Consider the following 25153-nt stretch of genomic DNA (forward strand, 5'->3'; position numbering starts at 1 on the left):
TGGCCCTACTCCTCTGACCTCTCTCATTAACAACACGTTTCTGCCTGCAGAACTGCTGGATGTTTTTTGTTATTCAGACCATTCTCTGCAAACTCTAGAGACTGTTGCGTGTGAAAATCCAGTTTCTGAGATACTCAATCCACCCAACAAACATTCCATAGTCAATGTCACTTTGATCACATTTCTTCCCCATTTGGTCTGAAAAACAGCTGAACCTCTTGACCATGTCTGCATGCTTTTATGTCTTTAGTTGCTGCCACATGATGAAGTGATCACTGAGTGTATATCAAAAAGGCAGCTCTGGCTCCCAACAGATTTGGTTTCGCGGTTAGTGTGGTTGTCTAATAAAAAATAAATAATACAATAACAAATTATAATTCAAGCATAACATTGTTGTCTGCCCCCAGGGTGCTGTTGAGGGCAATGCTTTGAGTGAAGGCATCAGACTGTCCTCTCCTTGTTGCATCCAGTGCTTCCCCCTTTTGGTCAATTATAGCTCAACTGATATTTCTTTGAGTGTTCTGAGACAGAATGGGAGCATTAATTTACACATACTGTAGAGCTGCAGTCATCAATTAATTTTTTTTGTTTTTTTTTGTTATGATGAAGTACAAATGTTTTCCACAAACTCATATGCCAAAATCAACTGAAAAGTGTTGTACTATAAAGCCCATGTTACTTCTGGGTTTATAAGTCTAAAGTTGAATTATGGCCATAAGGAGCACATTTCAAGACTTTATGAGAGGCAAATTCAGAGGTGAAATCCACTCCAGTTTAAAATGTAACACAAATTGACATATTATCGGTGAGATACCCTGTACTTCTCTGTCTGAGAATATAAAATACTATGTATGTGTCTACCATATTACTGTCACCATCTTATTGCCACCCACAGAATTACATGTTGCATTATGCTTCATTATGAAGTAAAGGATCGTGATTACAGAATCTCTAATATAGGTTTCTGCTTCTCTTTGTCCACACATATCGTATTGGGAGTCGTGGGTGAGACTTCTTAAAATAGATCTTCCTGTCAAGCTCTGCATCTTTTTCAGACAGCTGTTGTATTCAGCATTCGGTTGTGAAATAAGGCTGTAATCACAGCACAAATTATCCTAATGGAACATTAATTGTAGGGGATTATGCCTAAAAATATGAAATTGTCATGAAAAAATAGCATTATACTTTAGCATTCTAGTTTTTTAAATATATTTTTGTTCATACATATGGTATTCAAGAATATCATCAGCTTTTTTTACATTTTCAGTTAGCATTCTTAGGATTAATGTACCATGTAAAACCATGTTAAATATGTGAATAGAACAAAATTTTAGAATTTGATCCAGCGTTGCTTTCTCCCTTTTCCTGACAGATTTGATCTTCTCTCTTGCTCTTCTCTCTCACTTTATGGATTAAGAAAAGGAGCATGATGATGCAACATGATTTCGGTGTTCTGGAACATTCCCCATACTGTAGATGCTTTCAACAAGAATGCTCATGTATACGTTGATTTAATGTGTGGTTTTAGTCAGGCGACGAAACAAATCACTTGTCTAAAGCCTGGGCAGGGGTGAGTGAACTAATGGCAAGATTATGTTGAGCCACTGAAAAATGAAACGAAAGTAATCCTGTGTCCTTAATCTCAGAGTGAGTATCACATTAACACCCTTTATTTACTGCTGCTGTGTTAACATTCATCGTTCACGATGTTAAGCACTTCTTGCCTTTTGAGCGCAGAACTTTAAAGTGAATTCAGCTTACACAATCACTTTGAGTCTGGCATTTTAACATACTCTATGCATGGTATGCAATGCTTTGCACATCCTCTCTCAGAAATAAAAACAACCTCTGTATTAACAACCTCTGTATAAACCTCTGGATTAACATATAAGCAATTTTAACTCCTATTCTCTGGCTCCTATTCACTGAAGGGCCTACAGGTCATTGCCTGCCCTTTAGTCCCCAAGATGTGTATGATGATTTGTCTAACAAATGTGTGTGTACAGAGTATATGAGCAACAGGAAACCAAAAGGGAGGTAGCATCCACAATCCAAACAGGGAAAATGGTGCACTTTTAAGGTCACTAGCTCTATCCATTTTGGAAGCAGAGTGACTGCATGTTGCGTCACCATGTTTGCAGTTTTGCTGTGTGTGCGTGTGTGTGTGTGTGTGTGTGTGTGTGTGTGTGTGTGTGTGAGAGAGAGGGAGAGGGGGAGAGGGGGGGAGGGAGAAAAGAGAAAGAGCGGGACAGAGAAATGTGTCTGACCTTAACCCATCAAACATGAATACAGCAGAACAAATGCAGTAACTACAGATGACTATGGCCATGAGCTGGCAGAATGGTCAATCTTAAAGGTATACAGTCCATATCTGCCTTCTCAGAATGTGGGTAGGCAGCAATGAATACAAATAAAATAAAAAGCAATCTAATCAGTCAAAATCTGGAATCATGTGACTCATTTGAAGTACGTTCCATTTCAACCAGCATTTGTGATACTGAAATGAAAAGTAGTAAGAGGAAAAACAAAATATTTTAACAAGTTAACAAATTATTTTACTTTATAAGAACCATATGTCTTTTGTTTTTTGAAATGGCAACAGAAGTTTATTTGCTGCCATTTTTTATAGAAATTCAAGCAAATAATGCAAACAAAATGAGGGATGCCCTTCAAAATGCAATTAATTAATTATTGAAGTTAATAGACAGCTGCTCTGCTTCCTCATAAAGACCACACAGTCTGATAGATTATATGAAGCACAATGCCTTAGCTGACTTTTTTTTTTTTTTTTTTTTTTCATTTTTCAAAGTTGCCTTGCATGAGTTGTACTGCACAAATATTAATGGTATAATTCTACCATTTCAGCACGAATCACTTTCACAGTTTATGACAAGCAACAATATACCAATAGGGTCATATGACACAACCATAGGATCTATACATATGATGCTTCCATTTATTCTTATCCAGATTCATCCATTGTGATGTGACAAATTACACAAATTACCTTAACTGCAATAAATGTGGGCTTGGGTTCTGAAAAGCAAGTTATACATATGGTTTGTGACCAAGTATGCCTTATATAAAGCTGCTACTGTATATAGCCCTTACTGTGGAGGGAGATGCAGTGATCATGAAAGGAAAAATAATGTTGCAATACATCCTCTGTTGATTATATATGATGGAATGTGGAGTTATCTTATAACTGCTTAAATAACTACTAGCCTTATAACAATAAAGGTATGGCCAATGCCAAGATCCAGTGCCATTTAAATTTTGAGATAGCGAGAGAGACAGAGAGAGAGAAACCTACCAACATCTGCCAGATCTTCCCCATCTCAGGTGAGCTTCAGCTGTCCCACAAACACACGCCTGCGCGCACACGCGTTTTGCAGGTGTCACTCTGTTGCCTACAGTAATTGCAATTCGTATGTATATTGAGACCTCTGTCATGAAATTATTTTCCGTTATATTTTTATTGTCCCATTGCATTTTTTTTTTGCTTTTTAACGCGATAAAAATCTTACTTAACTGACAGATATAATGGGCAGCCTTCTGCACATTATTCACTGCAAGGTATTCCGCCTTTCTCATAACCGAACGTAACAGTCAATAATTGAATTGTAGCTGGCTCCCTGTTACAACCATCGGTTACAACTCTGCCGACGTAAGGGGAGGGGAGTGAGCAGGTCCGGCGCATCATTTCCTTTAGAATTAGAGCACCTAGCCTTTCGTCCAAGTGAGCATGAGAGAACAGTAGCTGGTTGCCTGCATATTTACATTCCTCTGAAGACTTGACCGATCTTAAGACCGAAACATTTCGGTAAAACGGTTATCGTTGCCATGCCAAATATTGTTTTGTTCAGTGGGAGCTCACACCACGATCTGTCACAGAAAGTGGCAGACCGACTCGGTTTGGATTTAGGAAAAGTGATTACGAAGAAATTCAGCAACCAAGAAACATGGTAAGTAGTGAATACCTATAATACGCGATGCATGACTGCGTGCAGTTATAACATACTTGGTCGAAGTGGTTTGCTCTGAACTATGTTGTGTATTAGTAGCTAACTGACGTACGCTCCTAGCTAGCTAGCTATCTAGCGAACGAATCCACGGGAACATATTGGCTGTGAACAAACTAGCCAACCAGCTACGAAAGCGTAATGTATAGTTGACGAAACATAAATTATATTTAGTCTGTTAGCATTTTCGAAGCATCTTAATTGCCTTTTATTTTCTGCTGCATGAATTTAGGCGACCGTGTTGCTTTCGGGTGTGCTTCAACACGCATGCTTGCTAACGCAGTTGCTAGCTACAGCAAGTACCAACACTGTCCATTTTGTTAGCAAATGAAGCTAAAGTAGATGGCATTCGGAAAGCACGTGATCTGTTGAATACAAATCCAAAGTAACTAGCTAGCTTGCTGGCTAACACTTTGCTTCGGCAAATTTTTAGGTAACTCGTGTTAACGAAATGAGCAATTGTGGAGGAATAAAGTGTTGTTTCCATGACATCCCACATTTTTGTAACATACATGGGCTATTATATTGTTCCTGTAGTTTTTTCACTGGGTAGTCAAATGATTCGCGGGAACCGTGATTACTAACGTTCGCTGACGTTTACATTATCTGGCTCAGGGTGGAGCTTAATTTGGGGTGTCACAAATGGTTTTTTCCCTCCATCTAACTGAAGACATCCCTTGTAGTATCTCATTATTAAATAATTGAGTACGAGCGATTGGGTTGCTGATACAGAGTCCGCTAATAAATTATTCAACTGAGTTTGGCTGTAATTGGGACATGGGATGTTAAATACATTGCTTTTCTTGTCCAAGTCTGACTGAGATTATTAGTTTCAGCTGATTATCCTGTGTTCTATCCAAGCTGGAGAACACACTGGAGGAAAATGTTTCTGCATTTGATATTGTAGGACAGGACTACTTGTACATAAAAAAATAAAAAAAATAAAAAAATTTAAAAGTTTTTTACATGAACAGATTCTTGGGGGATAAATGTATGACAGGTGTACTTGTAAATATTTCATATAGTACAATAAAGCAATTGTTCACAAATACATGAATAAAACAGAAACAGATTCAGCTGCCTTTAAATGCAAAATTAATGCATCTTGAGAAGATCTTTGAAATGTGCTGGTCCAGTATTAATGGCCAGAATCTAAAAAATTAACATTGGCTTTCAAAATGATGTGTTGATTTTTCTGATATTTCAGAAAAAAATCTTTGCTGAAAATTGTATGGATTTACTTAGTCCTGTGGATCCATCATATTGTCTCCTCTCACAATATTACAATTTATGTCCGAATTGAGATGAGATCCATTGAAGTTAGTACATGCTTGTACACGTTATTGTATCTTAGACCCATAGTCTAGCCTCTTAGGTAATGCTCGCATTTGGAGGTAGATAATAATGATTATGTGACAAAGCATTTCCACCCATTTCTCTGAGTAGAAAAGAAGGGATAAAAAGTTTTTTTTTTTTCATGCACATTTACTTTTGTCAGGGTAGGGTGATAAAGAGACTGAAATATCTGATATTTAGAACTATTTTGGCATTGTTTCATTCTATTTTAATCTTAAGCAGTAACACGTATTTGTCAACTTCCCCTCTATTGGATCTGGGTAAAAACAGTTTCTATTATTTAACCTTGGAGGACACAGTAGAGTCTGACACACATTATCTTTTAGTGCCTGTGAAAATAAAAAATACAATTTGACCTTTTATTTTATATCTGTCTTAAGGATTATGTGTGAGGAAGTCAAGAGTATGTACCAACAGGCTCAACACCAGTGTCTGTACAATTGCTGCATCTCCTTTGGAGTTTGGCTGGAACCAATCTCTCAAATGTTTCATTTTTGACTGTCAAATGAGTTTCTCTGTGTGCTAGCATTTAGTTAAAAAGCCCAGTGTTATATACTGAACTGGGGCAGATTTTACATTCCTATTTCCTTAGATGCCTGCCTGTGGGGGGGGGGAAAGAAATTCTGTGCTTTCATTAAGCAATGGACCAAAGAAAATGTACAGTTACAATAGGATGCCACATACAGGATGCCACATACAGTTGTACAAAATGTCAAAATGCCTTTTGCTTTCAAAAATCATATAATTATTTAGAATGTAATGGACTTATCACTTGTATCTTTATGCTTGAATAAAGATATCCCCCCAGGAACTTTATTTGTGAGAGAAATGTCCAATACAAACTCAAGCGATTTGCTGAACTTGCTTTGCAGGTTTTCATGCATTTGTTTATACACACTCAGTGATCACTCTTTTGGGTAGACCTGCACACCAGCTCGCTCATGCAAATACCATTATGCTGCCTGACCAGATGGTTTCGTATCTCAGAAACTGCTCGTCTCCTGTGATTTTTTGCACCCAACAGTCTCTAGAGTTTACAGAGAATGGTGTGAAGAATAAAAAACTTCCCGTGAGCAGCAGTTCTGTGGGTGGAAACACCTTCATGAGAAAGGTCAGAGAAGAATGGCCAGACTGGTTCAAGCTGACAGGAAAGTGACAGCAACTCAAGTAACCACACATTACAACAGTGGTATGCAAAAGAGCATCTCTGAACACACAACGTGTTGAAACCTTGAAGTCAATGGGCTACTGCAGCGGAAGGCAAAATACGTTTAAAAAAATAAGTCATGAATATCAAATAAAGTCTAGAGTGTATATATACTCTGCCCTTCCAAATTATGGGCAGTGGAGCCCAAGAGCTCGAATTCCTGTGCAATTTCCTGTGCAAAATCCTGTGCAGAATGAGTGATCTAATCCATATCAGTTGCATCTGCCTTTCTCAGTAGTTAAAGTACTAGTCAGTACTGTGAAAAAGGTTTTAGATGTTTTTGTGTCTATATTTGGGTGTCAGTAGAACATTTCCAAACATTCATTTTCCAAAATATTAATGTTTCGAGACAGTTCTGTATTTAAGATATTAAGTAATAGCTTCATATGTTACTTTATCTTTTATCCTTTCTGATAAAAATTTGATCATGGCTGTCTGGGATTACCTGTAGTGCCAGAAGCAAGTGAGATTATTTTTGAAACCGTCTCTGCTTTACCAAAACATTTTTATGTGTTATTTTTTTTACATGTGCCAAATACCTTTGCACAGTATTGTACTGTGCCCAGTATCTCCCACAGATACGAGTACTGTTTGACAAAATTTGTATTTATAAAAGTTTTTCATAAACCGGCAAGCAAAGTAATCCATTTTAAATTGGCTCATGGTGTTCCCTCCAGTCAGGAGATTACACACAGAGTGGTGGAAGACGCTCTTTGCCTGGCTTACCCAGTGCTGGTCAGTGTTTATATTTATGTTCTCCGCAGCGGCCATGATCTGCAAATCTGCAGTTATGTGGTTCTTACATTGAGTAAAATGTTGTACTCTCCTCTCCACTTGCTTCTTCTGTTGGATTCTGGTGGATGACTCTAGACCAGGAGTGTCCAGGCTTAACCAAAAAAGGGCTGGCGTGGGTGCAGGCCTTTGTTTTAAATGGTAAATGGTTGGTATTTATATAGCGCCTTTATCCAAAGCGCTGTACAATTGATGCTTCTCATTCACCCATTCATACACACACACACACCAACAGCGATTGGCTGCTGCGCAAGGCACCAACCAGCTCGTCACCAACCCTCTGGCTGCCAGACGACTGCACTTACCACCTGAGCCGAAGTCGCCCTGAACACCTTGATTATTGTGTTTTGTAGCCCAGTACTAACACACCTGATTCTACTTATCAAGGTCTTTATTGAATTGGGTGTCATAATCCTGGGCTAATACGAAAACCTGCACTCACACTGGCCGTTTTCGGGGGAAAATTGGGCACCCATGCTCTGAACTGGACTTACCCTCAAAATCCAGGAATCTTTTGCTAGCATGACTAAGTGGCGTGAAGAAAACCAAACTGAGTGCATGACTTTCGTACAGTGCAGTATGGCTCAGATATTTTGTAAATATTCTTCTTCTTGAGAAAACCACAACACAATATATTTATGCTTCCTGTAATATGATCACAGTCTGACATATGGCAGCAGATAGTGTAGCTTTTTTACAAGCACAGAAATGTTGAATAATAATATTTTCTCTCCTTTATGCTGTGGTTATGGGGGGCAGTTTAATTCCAGAAATAATTGTTCCCAAAAAAATACTGTTTCAGTGTATCTACAGCAGTATATTTGGAAAAGGGTACAAATGCATTAAATGTTGCAATCATCAAAAGTTGAATCATCAAACAGTTGAATCATCAAAAAGTTACTTTTGCGCCGAAGTGCATTAGCAGTCGCATAGCGGGTAAATTTCTCATGGGAATCAGCCAGTGAGCGGTGATCATTCCACTCATTTCTCCATGCTGAAAAGGGAAGGATGTTTGGATTTGCTATTGTCTGAATCCATCCCTTAATCAGTTCAAAAGACGAGTAGGACAGGAGTGCAGATAATCAATAAGTACCGTAATTTCCGGACTATTGAGCACACCTGAATATAAGCCGCACCAACTAAATTTAGAAGAAAAAGAAAAATGTGCACATATATAGGCTGCACTTGTCTATAAGCCGCAGGTGTCCACATTGTGTCATCCAAGCCTCCCACTGAACTCGGAGTGCCACTTTAAATGCACAATTCACACTGATGTTGAGTGGCTGCAAATACTTTGTTGTGCCCCCAGGAATCACAGCTGGAATTGAATTTGTCCTCTTGATGGCTGCTTTCACAGAATCTGTTATATGGGCCCTAATGTTGTCCAAAACGAGCAATGCTTTTTTTTCTATGAAAAAATCCTCCTGGTCGCTTGCCGTAGCACTCCGTCAGCCATTCCTTCATTAGGCTTTTTATCATCCACCCTTTTGTGTTGACTTTCACGAGGATGTCTTTCAGGAGGTTTTCTTTTGGCATAGTCATCCGCTTAAAAATCGCCATTGGTGGAAGCCTTTGTCCGGATGCTGTGCAGCTCAGAACACAAGTGAAATGCGTTCTCTCATGGCCAGTTGTTTTCAGCGTGACGGACGATTCACCTTTCTTGTTAACAGTCCTAGTGAGAGGCAGGTCAAACGTCAAAGGTACTTCATCCATATTTATGATCTCGTCTGATCCGATGGAATTCTCGGCTATCTTTGTGTGAATTTGCGGAAGTTTGTAACTTTTTCCTCGTAGTCGGGAGGGAGTTGCTGACACAGAGTCTTCCGTGCCCTGATGGACAGACCTTTTCGTCTCATAAATCTGAGACACCACGATGGTCCACCTCTAAAATCTTCAATCATCTTTTCGGTGGCGATTGTTTTGGCTTTCAGTCGGATCTGCACGGTGGAAACACCTCGGCCGTCTGCTCTCTGTGTGTTCACCCAGTCTTCAAGAGCGTTTTCAAGTTCGGGCCATCTGCTTTTATTACCTCTGAATGCTTTTGTCGTCTTTTTGCATTAAGTCAGTTCTACACGCTGCCGTCTCCAACGTCTCACCATCGATTCATTGATGCCAAGCTTACGTGCAGCAGCTCTATTTCCTTCTTCGACAGCCAGATCGATTGCCTTTAACTTAAAAGCTGCATCATATGCATTTCTTCGTGTGTTTTCCATGATGAGGGTGTGTGCATGATGCGCAAAATGGCTATTCAAAATGCAATCAAACTAGTGTCTTCCTCGGCACATTATCTCTTCCACCTGTCCGTCTCGCTCTTGCGCTTCCTGCTAGAGCACCCCCTGGAGGCCGTTAGCCCGGAAAAATCTATAGATTAGCCGCATCGTTGTTTAGGCCGCAGGGTTCAAAGCGTGTGAAAAAAGTAGCGGCTTATAGTCCGGAAATTACGGTAGTTACATTTTTCTATCAAAATGAAACTTTATTTAGTGTGTATGTATATGTGTGTGTGTAGTGACGGTGCTCTCTCTCTCTCTGGAGATGGGAGAGAGTGTTCGTGGGGAGGATGTGTGTGTGTGTGTAGTGACAGTGCTCTCTCTCTCTCAGTGTGGAGATAGGGGAGAGTGTTCGTGGGGAGGACGTGTACATCGTTCAGAGCGGCTGCGGAGAGATCAACGATAACCTGATGGAGCTGCTGATCATGATCAACGCCTGCAAGATCGCCTCGGCCTCCCGCGTCACCGCCGTCATCCCCTGCTTCCCCTACGCCCGACAGGACAAGAAAGACAAGGTACCAGTGACCTGGGCCCTGCTTCACAGAGCACGATTATGGAGTTAGCTGGAGTTAACCCTCCCAAATGTGGAACATGGAATGACGTAATACCGTATCCGTAATACCCCCCTGCCCATTCGTCCACTTCCTGTCCTGACTTCTTGAGTCCCAAACCTACGCTGCATTTGGCCAGCTGGTCACTCTGACATCTCTGTTTTATGGCCCACACTTTATGAACCCCTGGACTCCCCTGGCATAATGTGTGTTGGGATAGTCATTCATAGTGACAAAAAGAAAAGGCCTTTAAAAGCCTTTAAATTGTTGAAAATCCTCCTCTCTTCCCTGAGGCAAGCAAAGCCAGGCTTTCACAACCACGTCCTTGACTTTGCATCGAGGGTAGAGGTAAGTTCATCTAGGCAGAACCTGGCTTGTGACCAATGAAGGAATTTGCAGTCTAATCAGGAACAAGGACTGAAATGATCATTTGTGGGTCACTCCCCGATGCGATTAAACAGCGCTGCTGCCTGTCCCATTGCTGTAGGCAATAGGCATAATTGATTTGGATTTAAATGCTTTTCTCGATTGACCTTGCCTGGTGCATTTGAGCCAACCAAGAGGACCATGTAGCTGAGTTTGCGTGATTAGACTGTTATTGCCATTCTAATGCTGATGTAGAAATCACTTCCAGTAAATTAAAGTGATGGCATTCTAGAAGACTGGCTTAGAAAAGCATTCCCAGAACCCTGTTCTTCAAAGGGTTTCATGTAACGCAGATCTACATAGCAGCTGGGAGAAGGGAAAGGAGGAAGCAAGAAAATGCACTTTTATCTTCGACCCTGGGGTCATAGCATCTATGCAGGGGTTGAGAGGGGGGGTCAAAACATCCTCGGGAAATGTTGACTTGCTTTGCTGCTTGTCTCAAGTAGTTTAAAGTTTGAAAACTTTTTTTAAAAAATGCGTAATGCGAAACGGACCGGGACCATATCGTCGTCTCACTCCGTGAACAGAAGCACTACGTTGTTTTAACAGCAAGCTTCAATGTGACCTACTAACTGTGTTGCAAGTGCACGCGTGGTCAAAGTCTCCGAGCTTGTTTGCCAGGCTAACAGAGTTTAAGTGATGTCAGCACACACCTGGCCGGCTTCCCTGGATTGTGTCACCACTTATCTGGACTGCGCCATGCGTGTTTACAGTTTGACAAAGGGCGTCCTTAAACGCTTTCGGAGCAAGGTTTTTAAAGCCAGAAACGGTAAACCGCGTTCAAGGAAAGAAGGCGTATAACTTGTAACTGCATTTGCTGTATTACAGCTGCTTCATATTGCCTGATTGTGAAATCTGATCTCACTGAAGAATCACGCCTATTAATTGTCTAATTTTCATTAATGGAAAATGAAATGCAGAGCTGCAGGGCTCTGTATCGTGAAGCGGGGTTACTGAGACAACTGAATATCTTTACCGAGCATAACCCAGAACCCTTCCTGAATCTGGAACAGGTCATGTAGTACTACGAAACTATGAGGGTTTTCAGGACCAGGCTTGATAACAAAGCGCTATGTACTGTACACTTTTGTGATAAGAAAATGGCAAGCATTGTTGCGCTGCTCGTTATGTTATGTTTCGTGGACTGAAGTAAGAAGAGCTGTTCAGTAACCCTGCTTTGTGATACAGGTCCCAGGTGTTGGTTCCTGTCGGTGCAGTGTGTTCACAACAGTTGGTGCACGTATCTGTGTGTTACTTTTCCACAGAACACTGTTTATGCTGCTGTCGTCTTGCAGTGCTGCTCGCTCCCCATGTCCCGCTGCCTTTATGCATATTATCCTGCATACTTTCATAAACATACTTAAGCATTATTACATAAACTTTCATTTTACTTCTGGTTACTAGTACTTACTTATTTATATTGAAGTATACCAAGTACTAGTTCATACAGATTAAGCTAAATTATTTAATCTTTAATTATACCTAAGGTATTCTGAAGTACTGTAAGAAATGGTATACTATACAATACTTTATCTTATACTCAGCATACTTGAAGCATAATTATATTAACTTTTAATTATGTAAGGTATTCTGAACCTTAAGGTGTAAAATGGTATAGTTCTGCATAGTATTTTTCACATGGGCCCACGGTGCCAGTGTGGAGACACCGTAGCTGTTATTTTGTATCTTGCCATTTCTGTGAATAAGATCTGAATGACCACAGTCACATTCCTCTCATAACTCATGATTTTCATTTGAATTCATGGGACTGGTCACCGGAACTGTGGTCTGGGAGTGTAAAAGACTGTTTGAGCCGTCCATTTCAAATGTTCAGGCTTGTTCCGTGTAAAATAGTTTGTCAATGAAAGAGTTTCCTGTATCAAGCTTAAAGCATAATATAAAGCAAATATAATCTTAGCTGTTGTTGAGGCTACATAATCAGTGGCATGACATTGAGAATATGGTTGCAGGTTCACCAATGGAACACAGGCTGAGACCAGGTGGATATTTCGTGAAGCAGGAGTTGGCTGGATAATTTGTGCTGAGTAAAATGCGGAACCGCTTCTTTTACTTCAGTCTACCGGTTTTACTCGGTGCAGTTATCCAGCCAACTCTGTAATCCTGCTTCGTGAAACGGGGCCCAGAGAAAGAGCTTTAATCACTCAAATGTTAGAATTTCTAGTTTTGGTAGTCGGGTCTCTGTCTTTCTGGCCTACTCTACAGAAATGACAATACAAAAGCAGCACCACACATCAGACCTTGGTCACCCGTATTTCAAATGTATTTATGTATCATACATAAAAAGAAAAAGCATGTAGGGTGGCACAGTGGCGTAGTGGGTAGCACCATCACCTCATTACAACAATCCCAACCAGGCCTTTCAATGTGGAGGCTGCGTGTTCTCCCCTTGTGAACGTGGGTTTCCTCTGGTTACTCAGGTTTCCTCCCACAGTCATGCAGCCTAGGCTAATTGAAAATTATCCATAGGTATGTGTGTCTGTCCTGTGTGTGTGTGCACTGTGGGTGTCCGTGTCACACACACACTCAGTGTCCTGCGTTTCAGAGCCGGGCTCCCATCTCAGCTAAGCTGGTGGCCAACATGCTGTCTGTGGCCGGAGCGGATCACATCATCACCATGGACCTCCACGCCTCCCAGATCCAGGTGAGTTTAGCCCTGTCAGATCCGGGTGAGTTTAGCCCTGTCAGATCCAGGTGAGATTAGCCCTGTCAGATCCAGGTGAGCCTAGTCCTGTGAGATCCGGGTGAGATTAGTCCTGTCAGATCCGGGTGAGATTAGTCCTGTCAGATCCGGGTGAGATTAGTCCTGTCAGATCCGGGTGAGATTAGTCCTGTCAGATCCCGGTGAAAGCAGATCCAGATGAGCGTAGCCATGTCCTCCTTGAGCTCCAGCTGAGTGCTCCAGCTTGCTGTGCTCAGTAGCTCCGTCAGTGCTCAGTCGCTCCGTCAGTGCTCAGTCCCATGTCAGTGCCCAGTCATCCCATGTCAGTGCCCAGTAGCTCCGTCAGTGCCCAGTAGCTCCGTCAGTGCTCAGTAGCTCCGTCAGCGCTCAGTCGCTCCGTCAGCGCTCAGTAGCTCCGTCAGCGCTCAGTAGCTCCGTCAGCGCTCAGTAGCTCCGTCAGTGCTCAGTAGCTCCGTCAGTGCTCAGTCGCTCCGTCAGCACTCAGTAGCTCCGTCAGCGCTCAGTCGCTCCGTCAGCACTCAGTAGCTCCGTCAGCGCTCAGTAGCTCCGTCAGCGCTCAGTAGCTCCGTCAGCGCTCAGTAGCTCCGTCAGTGCCCAGTCGCTCCGTCAGTGCTCAGTAGCTCCGTCAGCGCTCAGTCGCTCCGTCAGCGCTCAGTAGCTCCGTCAGCGCTCAGTCGCTCCGTCAGCGCTCAGTAGCTCCGTCAGCGCTCAGTCGCTCCTTCAGCGCTCAGTAGCTCCGTCAGCGCTCAGTAGCTCCGTCAGCGCTCAGTAGCTCCCTACTCACTATCACACCTGCTGTAAATATTACACTGCATCCTTGTGTCATATACCCTCAGTATAGAACATTTTGTGAATGCAACTGAATGTATCCCATGTGGTTCTGTAATGGAAGAGTTTTCTAGATTGGTGCGCCAGTATATCGCTGGTAATGCACAAGGAAGATCAATAACCCTTGTTTTCAAAAGACAAAAGTGGGACACTGAAGAGAGATTTCAAATGATCATTAAATCATTGAGCCTGCTCTAACTGCAGAGATATGAGATAAAGAGGTGTTTGCCCAATCCATGTCCGCAGGGGTTTTTCGATATCGCCGTGGATAACTTGTATGCTGAGCCAGCAGTTCTGCAGTGGATCCGGGAGAAGATTCCGGAATGGAAGAATTGCATCATCGTGTCCCCCGATGCAGGCGGTGCGAAACGGTACGGTACATCTAACATAGGAATCCGATCGCCGTACTGCGCTCAGCAAATCCACTCGGTTCCTGTAATAATCTTTAGTTACACCATAGACATGCATATTTAACCAGACAGGAAGGTGCAAATCATTTCAGCTCCCATTAGAGTAGACGGGTAACTTTGACGGCAAAATAAAACAAGATTTTTAAACTTTGTTATCAAAGTTTATCTTTTATGTTTCATAAGAAAAGCAGATTGTGAGAATGTTTACCCCCGTCTTTTTCCTCTTATCTTTCTCTTTTTTTTCTCTTCTAGCTTTAAAGTTGAGATACATTTTCCTTATTGTAACTAACTTTAAATTTGATTCAGTCTATTCAAGTAGCATTTCAATTAATGCACCCTTTTGTGTGCTTGAGTGCCTCTCGTATGTTTTGTGTGGACTGTGCTGTTTGAAAAGCTCTTTGATGTGAAAATAGACATCATCACAGCTCTGATACAGCAAGTGAATATAGTATACTCTAATACTTTCCCTTGAAAGGAGAACACATACCTGCATCACTCAGTAAAAAAATTTAATAAAAATGACGATAAATAAAGCTTCCACAAATGTCATATTCAGGCACTAGAGGGCAGCAGAGGCTCACTCAATTAATCTGTATGCTGTGTACTACATGGTGTGATTTTTAGCTTGTTCATGCATTGTTGTGCACAATAATTGTGTTTGCTGATAGTAGTGGGGATTTTGGTGGACATATGCATCTAGTCCTAGCATTTGTGTCCAGAGCATAAGTATTTGATATAATTTGTTCAGATGGTTGTGTAAATGTACATGACAGGGGGGTAAAACTCCTGTCCTGTTGGGTCACTGTATCTGCAGGTAGCTGTGGTTTCCTTTCAGTCAGCAGCTAATTAGGCCTGGAGAACAAGGTGTGTGCCATTCAATGACTAAAATTAATCACTCGTGGTGAGAGGCACCGAAAACCAGCAGACACTGCGGCCCTCCAGGAATGGAGTTCGACGCCCCTGCTTTAAAGTTGCTAATGAACAGCGTATCTCCCCAAATAGAAAGTCTCTTCACTTTTGACCGGTGCGTTTTTTTTTTGCTTTGCGTGCGTCAGGGTGACGTCCATCGCTGACCGCTTGAACGTGGAGTTCGCCCTCATCCACAAGGAGCGGAAGAAGGCCAACGAGGTGGACCGCATGGTCCTGGTGGGGGATGTGAAGGACCGCGTGGCCATCCTGGTGGACGACATGGCCGACACATGTGGCACCATCTGCCACGCCGCCGACAAGTGAGTGTCCCTATGGCCGGTCGCTCTGCGGAAGTGTCATCCGAATCGGACAAATGCCGTGGACTCGACTCTTGAAGGAGACGCAGTAATTTATTGTTTTTATATTTAGCCGAGGATGGATGGATGTACGTTCGTTCGTTAGTTCCTTCCTTCCATCCTTCCAGTTGCAACAACCTAGGCTCATGAAAGCGTGTTCTCCCCTGACCATTTGCAGCGCCTCTGCAATTAAACAGACCGCTGATAAAATACTGAGAAGGGTTTAGATGTGTTAAACTGCCGCTATTTTATACAGTCTTCTCCAGCAAATGTCTGTTGATAATATGCGTTCCAGTCTTCCTATTCATGGGTACCAAAGACGTCACTTCCGGAATGCCCGCCGCCATATTTGTGTCCGACTGACACTTTTGGACCGTCATGGCAGCGAATACAGCGCATCTAAGCGAGACAGAAAGAAAGCGATATTTGGAAAAAACGGCGATTATTGGTTGTGATCCTTATTTATTACCTTTAACTTTAATTTGTCCCTTAAAATCTGCGAAGCGTCTGCCCCAACTTACTTTCCCCGACATCTACATTTATCTGATACATAATCCATCCCCATACACCGGAGACAGCCTTAAGGCTTTCAAGAGTACGGATGTCTATCAATACTCAGTTGCAGGATGGGTCAACGACACCAATATATGGCATCTGGAAACAAAAAATATATTTGTGATCACAGGACATGCAAGTATTTGTATTTTATTTATTTATCCAGAAAGGTCCCATTGAGATACGAGATCTCACATTCACACAGTTACACACATTCGCACATATGGTCATTTTAGAGTCACCAATTAACCTAAGTAATTCAACAACAATCATCAACCGTGTTATTTTGGTGGTTGTTAAGTCTAGAGTGATAGTGATTGCTTCGGCTTCGTGCGTTTCATTTACATGTGGCTATTAACGTTAGACTTTACACAGTTCTCGGTCGCTCTGATCAGAAATGCAGGACAACCAGCCGCGGGTCTGAAACTAGGCATAGCCTAGTCTAGTACGTAATTGCGCCTCCTTGAGTTTGTTTAAAATAATGACATCGCTCCCATTATTTAACCAAGTAACATTGTCAACAAAATGTGGAACAATATTTTTTATCTTGTGACTAACTGGCTGACCACTAACATCCCTAAATTATAATAAAGTGCTGCATTTTTCACTTAACAGGTCAATCATTCCCAGGCTCTGAACACAAAAGCAACATGTCCATGGATAGTGGTGCAGGAGATCAGGACAGTGGTGATGGCACATTGCACATGTATGGCAGGGTTTCATTTATTAAATAAATAAATAAATAATAAAGGGTTTCACCATTTATTTCGCCGATCTAACTCCTTTGGGATCGAATAGAATTGTAGTCCAGGGTTTCTCTGACGACTGTTGTCACAGCCAACAGCACAACATATCCCGGGCATATTTTATCAACTTTATCGCGGATCTTCCTTCGTCTTCTCTGGTCGTTTTGGTTGTGGCGCGCAGCTGAGACCGGACACAAAGATGGCGGCGGTAAAACACAGTGACGTCACATGGTACCCATGAATCGCTTTGCTGTTGCCTCACCTCACCAGTGAAACATCATGTCCGTTCAGATTATTCAGAGGTTCAGAGCCCTGGGGGGTTTCACCAAGCTGGATTAATGAGCCACTGAATTTTTACTTCAGTGCAGGTTACAGATTTGGGAGGGTTTCTGGATTTTACTCCGTGCAGTTAACCCGCTAACTCCTTAATCCTGCTTTGTGCCACTGGGCCCTCTTGTGTCCTAGTATTATTGTACTATCATGTGCAAACACGAGGTGAAATTTGAAGGTGCATCTCAGACTTTGGCACGTCTGTCTGTCTGTGCAGATTGATTTCTGCTGGGGCGACTAAAGTCTACGCCATCCTCACTCATGGGATCTTCTCGGGCCCGGCCATCTCCCGTATCAACAACGCACCCTTCGAGGCTGTGGTGGTGACCAACACCATCCCGCAAGAGGAGAAGATGAAGCAGTGCCCCAAGATCCAGGTACTGCCGCTCAACAACCCGTTTGAGAGAGAGAGAGAGAGGGCCACAGGAAGCGTCATGGGACTCCATGGATTGAGTTCAATTGATGATCATAAGAAAATATAAGAGGAAGTTCAAGCAGGAACATCATTGAGGATCAATCTTAAAAACTGTCAAAGATAACACAAGAAGGCTAAAAGGTTAATTTCCCTTGTGGTCTTAAAGGTGTAGGTCAGCAACCGATTCAGACCCAAGAAATCAGGTGAGGCGAGTTAACTGTGTAGTCGATTGCATTAATTGATCAATTAAGTGCTGAGTAACAACGGAAGCCAGCACACCCTGCGGCTCTCCAGGACCAGGGTTGCCGACCCCTGGTGTAGGGGGTTAAAAAGGGGGAGCACATGGAAATTTGGCATGTGAGCATAAGGGAACAACAGCGTTTATCCTGCAGTCATTACAATCTCAGAATTGCAGTGTGTCCCAATTTGAGGATTTCAGGGTGAACCAACAGGAAGTGTAGAGGGATTTCAGGGTGAACCAACAGGAAGGGTAGAGGGATTTCAGGGTGAACCAACAGGAAGTGTAGGGGGTTTTCAGGGTGAACCAACAGAAAGGGTAGGGGGATTTCAGAGTGAACCAACAGGAAGGGTAGGGGGATTTCACGGTGACCCAACAGTAAACCGTACCAATGGGGAACACAGCACAGTTTTGCTCCCTTTCTAAGCTGGCATTCCCAAATGAACTGGAGAGAGTTCTGTGTCCATCACAGAGCTCATTGATGTGCATGTGACATACATTTTAAATGAAACGTAAATGTGGCACTTCAGCCTTTAAAATCTGACAAACGATATGAAGAAAGTTTTTGATACAGCGAATAACACCACTTATTAAGTATCAACGTTCAGCTTCACTGTCTTTGGAAATGGTTATCTCACATGATTGAATGTAACTTTATTTGGTTACTTTCTAGGTCATTGATATATCCATGATACTGGCTGAGGCTATCAGGAGAACCCACAACGGAGAATCCGTGTCCTACCTTTTCAGCCACGTGCCATTGTGAAGGAGGACAGGTGGGCGGTGCTCTGTCCTGATGGCCAATCGGCTTGTGGCCAGTTTAGCCCTCCCTGGTTACAACTAGCCCATTGGTGGGAGGTTCCCATGTGACTGACTGTTTCCATTGACGTTTCCCCCCCTGTGGATCACCACCTATTTATATTACAGATTTCATTTTCATTTAGTTTCTTATATACATGTTTATTAGCACAGAACCTCTGAGGTCTTAATGTTGCCCAAGTCAAGGGTTTTAGTCTTATTTGTACTACATTGTTTTCAAGTCCCTATAAATGATGAATTCCATTAAGAAAAGATAATGTTTTTTTTTTTTTTTTTTTGTACAGGTTTATCAGTATGTGGGGTCCTATCCGAGGGGTAGAGTTTGTCTGTGGATATGATCAAGTAGACCCACACAGTACTATATCGACTTCTAAATATTACTTGAAAGCAAATGACAGTACGGTTAAGTAAGTAATGGCATAAACAGTTTCAGCACAATGTTTAAACCACAGAGGTGAACTTCAGGTGATATTGTGATGGTATTCTAGCATTTCTGATGATTGGGGCTAATTCTTCCCCCAAATAATTGAGCTTATTTTCCTAGGAACTAGGAAAGAATCAGAATTTTGGCATATGCATAGTATTAGTTTGATAAATTAACATTGTTATGTATGTTCTCTTGATTAAAAGGTTTTGTTTTTTTTCCCCACCAAGCCTTACCTTAACATGCTAAGAAGTACATCAAGTTAATTCAAAGCCTGTCCATTTTCTTTCTCAGCATACATTTCTACATTTCAGGGTTGGATTTTTAAAAATGGAAATATTCCTTGCTGTGCTTGATCATGAGCAAACCACAGTGAGAGGGTTTTTTTTGTTGTTGAGCTTTAAAGACATTCTGAAATGTGCGGTCAGGTCATTGCTTCACATACTAGAGGAAGATGTATGCACAATCCTTGATAAGTGGTCACATTCAAGATGTCTGATGTCCATGGAAATAAGTATATTTAGTGGTTGGAGTGGGTGGGGTTCTTCTACGAATAAGGTTCTGGCGGTTTCTGTTTACTCCATTTATTAGCACACGGCAGAATCCTCTCCACCCAAAAGAAGGGTTTTCATATTTTTCAGAATATTTCCAAAGTCTTTCTTTGACAATAAAAGTAAGTAAAACTTTGGGAAGTGCATTTATTTCATACAGGTTCATCATCATCTGTGAACATGGAAAAAATGACAAAACAAATTCATGCAGACGTGCTTTCTGAATCAATTCATCAGGGCCTTATAATTTAGCATCCATAACATCAATTTACATATACAGTACAGTCCATAAGTTTTGGCCAGTGGTACAATTTCTGTACTTATGGCACTGTATGTGAGCATGTTTGATTTGAAATGGAACCATGAATATTGGTCTACACTGCATTCTAAATTATTATGCAAATGATATTTTTCTCTGATTTTCCTAAATAGTCGATGCAAATGACAGTCAGCATAATTTTCAAGTCATGAACTGTTCGGGTATAATTTGAATGTTATTGAACAAACCACCCAATGATAACAGTATTTTTTTCAAAAATAAAAAACTTAAAATGCACTGTTCCAAATTATTACGCACAACAGAGTTTCAAAACATGTTGTAAAGAACTGAAAATGGTCATTTGTTGAATTTGCAGCATTCGGAGGTCATATTTACTGAAATCAAAAGCTATTTCAATCAAAAACATCTTAACAGGTCAAGTTACATTTTAACATAGGACCCCTTATTTGATAGCAGCTTCACAATTCTTGCATCCATTGAACTTGTGAGTTTTTGGAGAGTTTCTGCTTGAATTTCTTTGCAGGATGTCAGAATAGCCTCCCAGAGCTGCTGTTTGGATGTGAACTGCCTCCCACCCTCATAGATCTTTTGCTTGAGGATACTCCAAAGGTTCTCAATAGGGTTGAGGTCAGGGGAGGATGGGGACCACACCATGAGTTTCTCTCCTTTTATGCCCATAGCAGCCAATGATGCAGAGGTATTCCTTGCAGCATGAGATGGTGCATTGTCATGCATGAAGATGATTTTGTTACGGAAAGCACGGTTCTTCTTTTTGTACCATGGAAAAAAGTGGTCGGTCAGAAACTCCACATACTTTTCAGAGGTCATTTTCACACCTTCAGGGACCCTAAAGGGGCCGACCAGCTCTCTCCCCATGATTCCGGCCCAAAACATGACTCCGCCACCTCCTTCCTGACGTCACAGCCTTGTTGGGACATGGTGGCCGTCCAACCATCCACTACTCCATCCATCTGGACCATCCAGGGTTACACAGCACTCATCAGTGAACAAGACTTGAAAATTAGTCTTCACGTATTTCTGGGCCCACTGCAGCCGTTTCTGCTTGTGAGCATTGGTTAGGGCTGGCCGAATGTAAGGTTTATGCATAACTGCAAGCCTCTGGAGGATCCTACACCTTGATGTTCGCGGGACTCTAGAGGCACCAGCAGCTTCAAATACCTGTTTGCTGCTTTGTAATGGCATTTTAGCAGCTGCTCTCTTAATCCGATGTTTTTGTCTGGCAGAAACCTTCCTCATTGTGCCTTTATCTGCAAAACCTGTGTGTGCTCTGAATTAGCCTCAAATCTCTTAACAGTACGATGATCACGCTTAAGCTTTCGTGAAATATCTAAGGTTTTCATACCTTGTCCAAGGCATTGAACTATTTCACGCTTTTCGGCAGCAGAGAGATCCTTTTTCTTTTCTATTACTTGAAAATGGTGGTCTGCTTAATAATGTGGAACGTCCTTCTTAAGTAGTTTTTCCTTTAATTGGGCTCACCTGCCAAACTAATTATCACAGTTGTCTGAGATTGAGTTCAGTGATCCAAAGAGCCCTGAGACACAATACCATCCATGAGTTTAATTGAAAAACAAAAAATTGAATCTTTATGACACTTAAATACAATTTGCATAATAATTTGGAGGCGGCACGGATGGTGCAGTGGGTAGCACTGCCGCCTCGCAGCAAGGAGGCCCTGGGTTCGAATCCCTGTCGGCCGGGGCCTCTCTGTGTGGAGTTTGCATGTTCTCCCCGTGTCTGCGTGGGTTTCCTCCGGGTACTCCGGTTTCCTCCCACAGTCGAAAGACATGCAGGTTAGGCTGATTGGAGAGTCTAAATTGCCCGTAGGTATGAGTGTGTGAGTGAATGGAGTGTGTGCCTTGCGATGGACTGGCGACCTGTCCAGGGTGTATTCCTGCCTTTCGCCCAATGTATGCTGGGATAGGCTCCAGCCCCCCTGCGACCCTGTTCAGGATAAGCAGGTTTGGATAATGGATGGATGGATGGATAATAATTTGGAAGGCGGTGTAATTGCTCACTTTCACTTTTATTTTGAGTGTATGAATTACATCCCTCTTTATGCATGGGACCAAAAGTTATTGCTCAGTTTGCCTCTCCGCTGTTTCTGATTAGTCAAGTGTATTCTATGACATCCTTGGTAAAGGTATAAGAAAGCTTTCAGTATCTAGTCTTGGTTCTACGTGTTTGATTGCCTTTGGTGTTTGCCAATACTAGGGCCACTGAAATGAAAGTCTAGGAACATCATTAAGAAGAAACAAACACTGATGTATGTGAGATCATTGCCTTGCTGTGGGACGATGCATTGTCCAATGAGTGTGGAGGCATTTGATTTAACTTGAGCTCATAAGATGCTTCTGTACACTTCAGAATTCATACTGCTGTTGCTGTCAGCAGTAACATCAATCAAGGCAAGTGAGCAAGCACCTGCAACAGCCATACATGCCCAAACTCTACTGCCCCAACCCCATGTTTCACAGAGGAGTGGGGATGCTTTTGTTCTTGGGTAGTTTCTTTTAGCCTCCACACTTTGCTCTCGTCACCACTCCAATGCAAGAGACTAATCCTCTGTCCACAAGACCTTTCCCCCTAACTAGTGGTTTTCATCTTGAAGTGTAGGCTCTGTAGTTCGGTTTGTGAAGTTTTCTGTGGCCAGTAGACACATCAGCAGCTGCCCCCTGGAGAGTGTTTCCGATCAGTAGGACAGGTGTTTGGGGGTTTTGCTTCATTATGGCAAGAATTCCTTTAGTCATTTGGCAGACACTTATCCTGAGTGATTTACACAGGAAGGTCATTCCACCACCTTGGGGTCAGAAGGATATATTCAGCCTGTAGCCTAGTGGCCTAGGTTTGCGGTTCAAGCCCTGGTGTAGCCACAACAAGATACTGACAATCCACATCTGACTCCCGAAGAGTGTTTCTGATCTGTTGGGTGTTTGGGGATTTTTCTTTATTATTGAGAGAATTCTTCTGTCATCCGCTATGGAGGTCTGCCATGGCCTGCCTTGTGATTAGTAAGCTCACCAATGCTCTCTTTCTTCTTAATTATGCTCTAAACAGTTGAATTTGGTAAGCCTAATTGTTGGCCAATGTCTCTAATCATTTTATTCTTGTTTCTCAGTGTCATAATGGCTTCTTTGACTTTCGTTGGCACTTTGGTCCTCATGTTGATAAACAGCAATAATAGTTCCCAAAGGTGATTGAGAGAATAGACGATTAGACTAGACTAGACTAGGTGCTGAGAGTTCTCTTATAACTGCATTAAGGAGGCAATTAAACACACCTGAGCAATTGCACATGTAAAGCTATGTGTCCTAAACTTTATGGTGCCCTGAAATGGGGGGGACTGTATAAACACCAGAATGTGCACTTTAACCACATGTTAGATGTGTGATTCTGAATCTAAAATTGTGCCAAATTAGAGGTCAACATAATGGGTGTTTGTCCCAAACATCATGGAGGGCACTGTGTATGTAAATGTATATGCATGTACAGTGCATCCAGAAAGTATTCACGGTGCTTCACTTTTCCCACATTTTGTTATGTTACAGCCTTATTCCAAAATGGAATAAATTCATTTTTTTCCTCAAAATGCTACACACAACACCCCATAATGACATGAAAGAAGTTTTTTTGAAATTTTGCAAATTTATTAAAAATAAAAAACTAAGAAATCACATTTTTTTATTGTCCTTTCTCCTGCAGTGACATGTGACTTTTGCTTTGTAAAAGTCAAACACCTGTTGTGGGAGGTGCATGGAGAAAGGTTCCACATTTGTGGTAGAAAATGTCTAAAATTCATGACGTAGTCCAAATGTGATTCTAGCCACAGCCCAGGAAAAGGATAATGCCATAATACATCAATAATCAATTTCTATAAAGACTTTTGTATAATTTAGATTTTTTTTTTTTTTTGCTGAAGTTGGATTCAGTGCGACGTAAGCCAGGCATGCTCTAAAGGGAATTAAAATGCCCCATGAGGAAGGGGGATGTACCGTAACTGAGTGAGAACTGCTGAACCACAGTAGCATCAAGGTTCGCTTTCGTTTACCAAGAAAGCAAAACAACCCCTCTTTCAAGTGGGAGTGTGTGTGCGTGTGCATGTTGTCACATCTGTGTCTGTGTGGGGTTATACTGTATATGCCCACTTTGTTGAGTACACTTGCTCATTAACATTCCTCCAATATAGGGGCGGCCTGTAGTGTAGTGGTTAAGGTAAATGACTGGGACACGCAAGGTTGGTGGTTCTAATCCCTGTGTAGCCACAATAAGATCTGCACAGCCGTTGGGCCCTTGAGCAAGGCCCTTAACCCTGCATTGCTCTCGGGGAGGATTGTCTCCTGCTTAGTGTAATCAACTGTACGTCGCTCTGGATAAGAGCGTCTGCCAAATACCAATAATGTAAAAGCGATATTATAAAGCTTTGTAGGTGTGGTGAACAAGCCTAGTTGTTCGATCAAGCATTAGAATGGGCAGGACATCCAATATAAATAGCTTTAACTGGTATGATTGTTGGTGCCAGCTGTGGTGGCAGAAACTGCTGCCTTCTTCATGTTTTCACGGTCTGGAGTTTACAGAGAGAGAGATGCATTCAAGCTAGCCGAAAGACCACAGATGCTCAACAACTGATTACAACAGTGATGTGCAGAAGGACATCTGAACACCCAACATGTTGAACCTTGAAGCTGATGGGCTACAGCAGCAGAAGACTATGCAGAGTTCAACTCCTGTCAGTTACAAGCTGGAAGATTAGAGTACAGTGGCCACATCAAAACTGAAATTTTGGGGGGGGGAAGTGGCCTGTTCTGATGAATCTCGATTTCTGCTACAACATTCACATGGTAGGGTCAGAATTTGGAGTAAACAACATGAAGTGTGAATCCGCTCTGCATTGCGTGAATGGTGTGAGCTGCTGGTGGTGGTGTAATGGTGTGGGGAATGTTTTCTTGGCA

The 25153-nt window shown here is 42.1% G+C and overlaps 1 protein-coding gene across 1 annotated transcript; it reads left to right on the forward strand.

Moving 5' to 3' along the window:
- Positions 1–3668: 3668 nt before the first annotated feature.
- LOC133116526 (ribose-phosphate pyrophosphokinase 2) lies at positions 3669–20038 on the forward strand. Its single transcript, XM_061226167.1, has 7 exons — positions 3669–3965; positions 9976–10159; positions 13185–13283; positions 14397–14521; positions 15616–15789; positions 17674–17833; positions 18783–20038. The coding sequence occupies exons 1-7, from the start codon at positions 3844–3846 to the stop codon at positions 18873–18875; spliced, it is 957 nt and encodes a 318-aa protein (XP_061082151.1). The 5' UTR covers positions 3669–3843; the 3' UTR covers positions 18876–20038.
- Positions 20039–25153: the final 5115 nt, after the last annotated feature.

This window comes from Conger conger, chromosome 17 (genome assembly GCF_963514075.1).
Source record: "Conger conger chromosome 17, fConCon1.1, whole genome shotgun sequence".
NCBI lineage: Eukaryota > Metazoa > Chordata > Actinopteri > Anguilliformes > Congridae > Conger > Conger conger.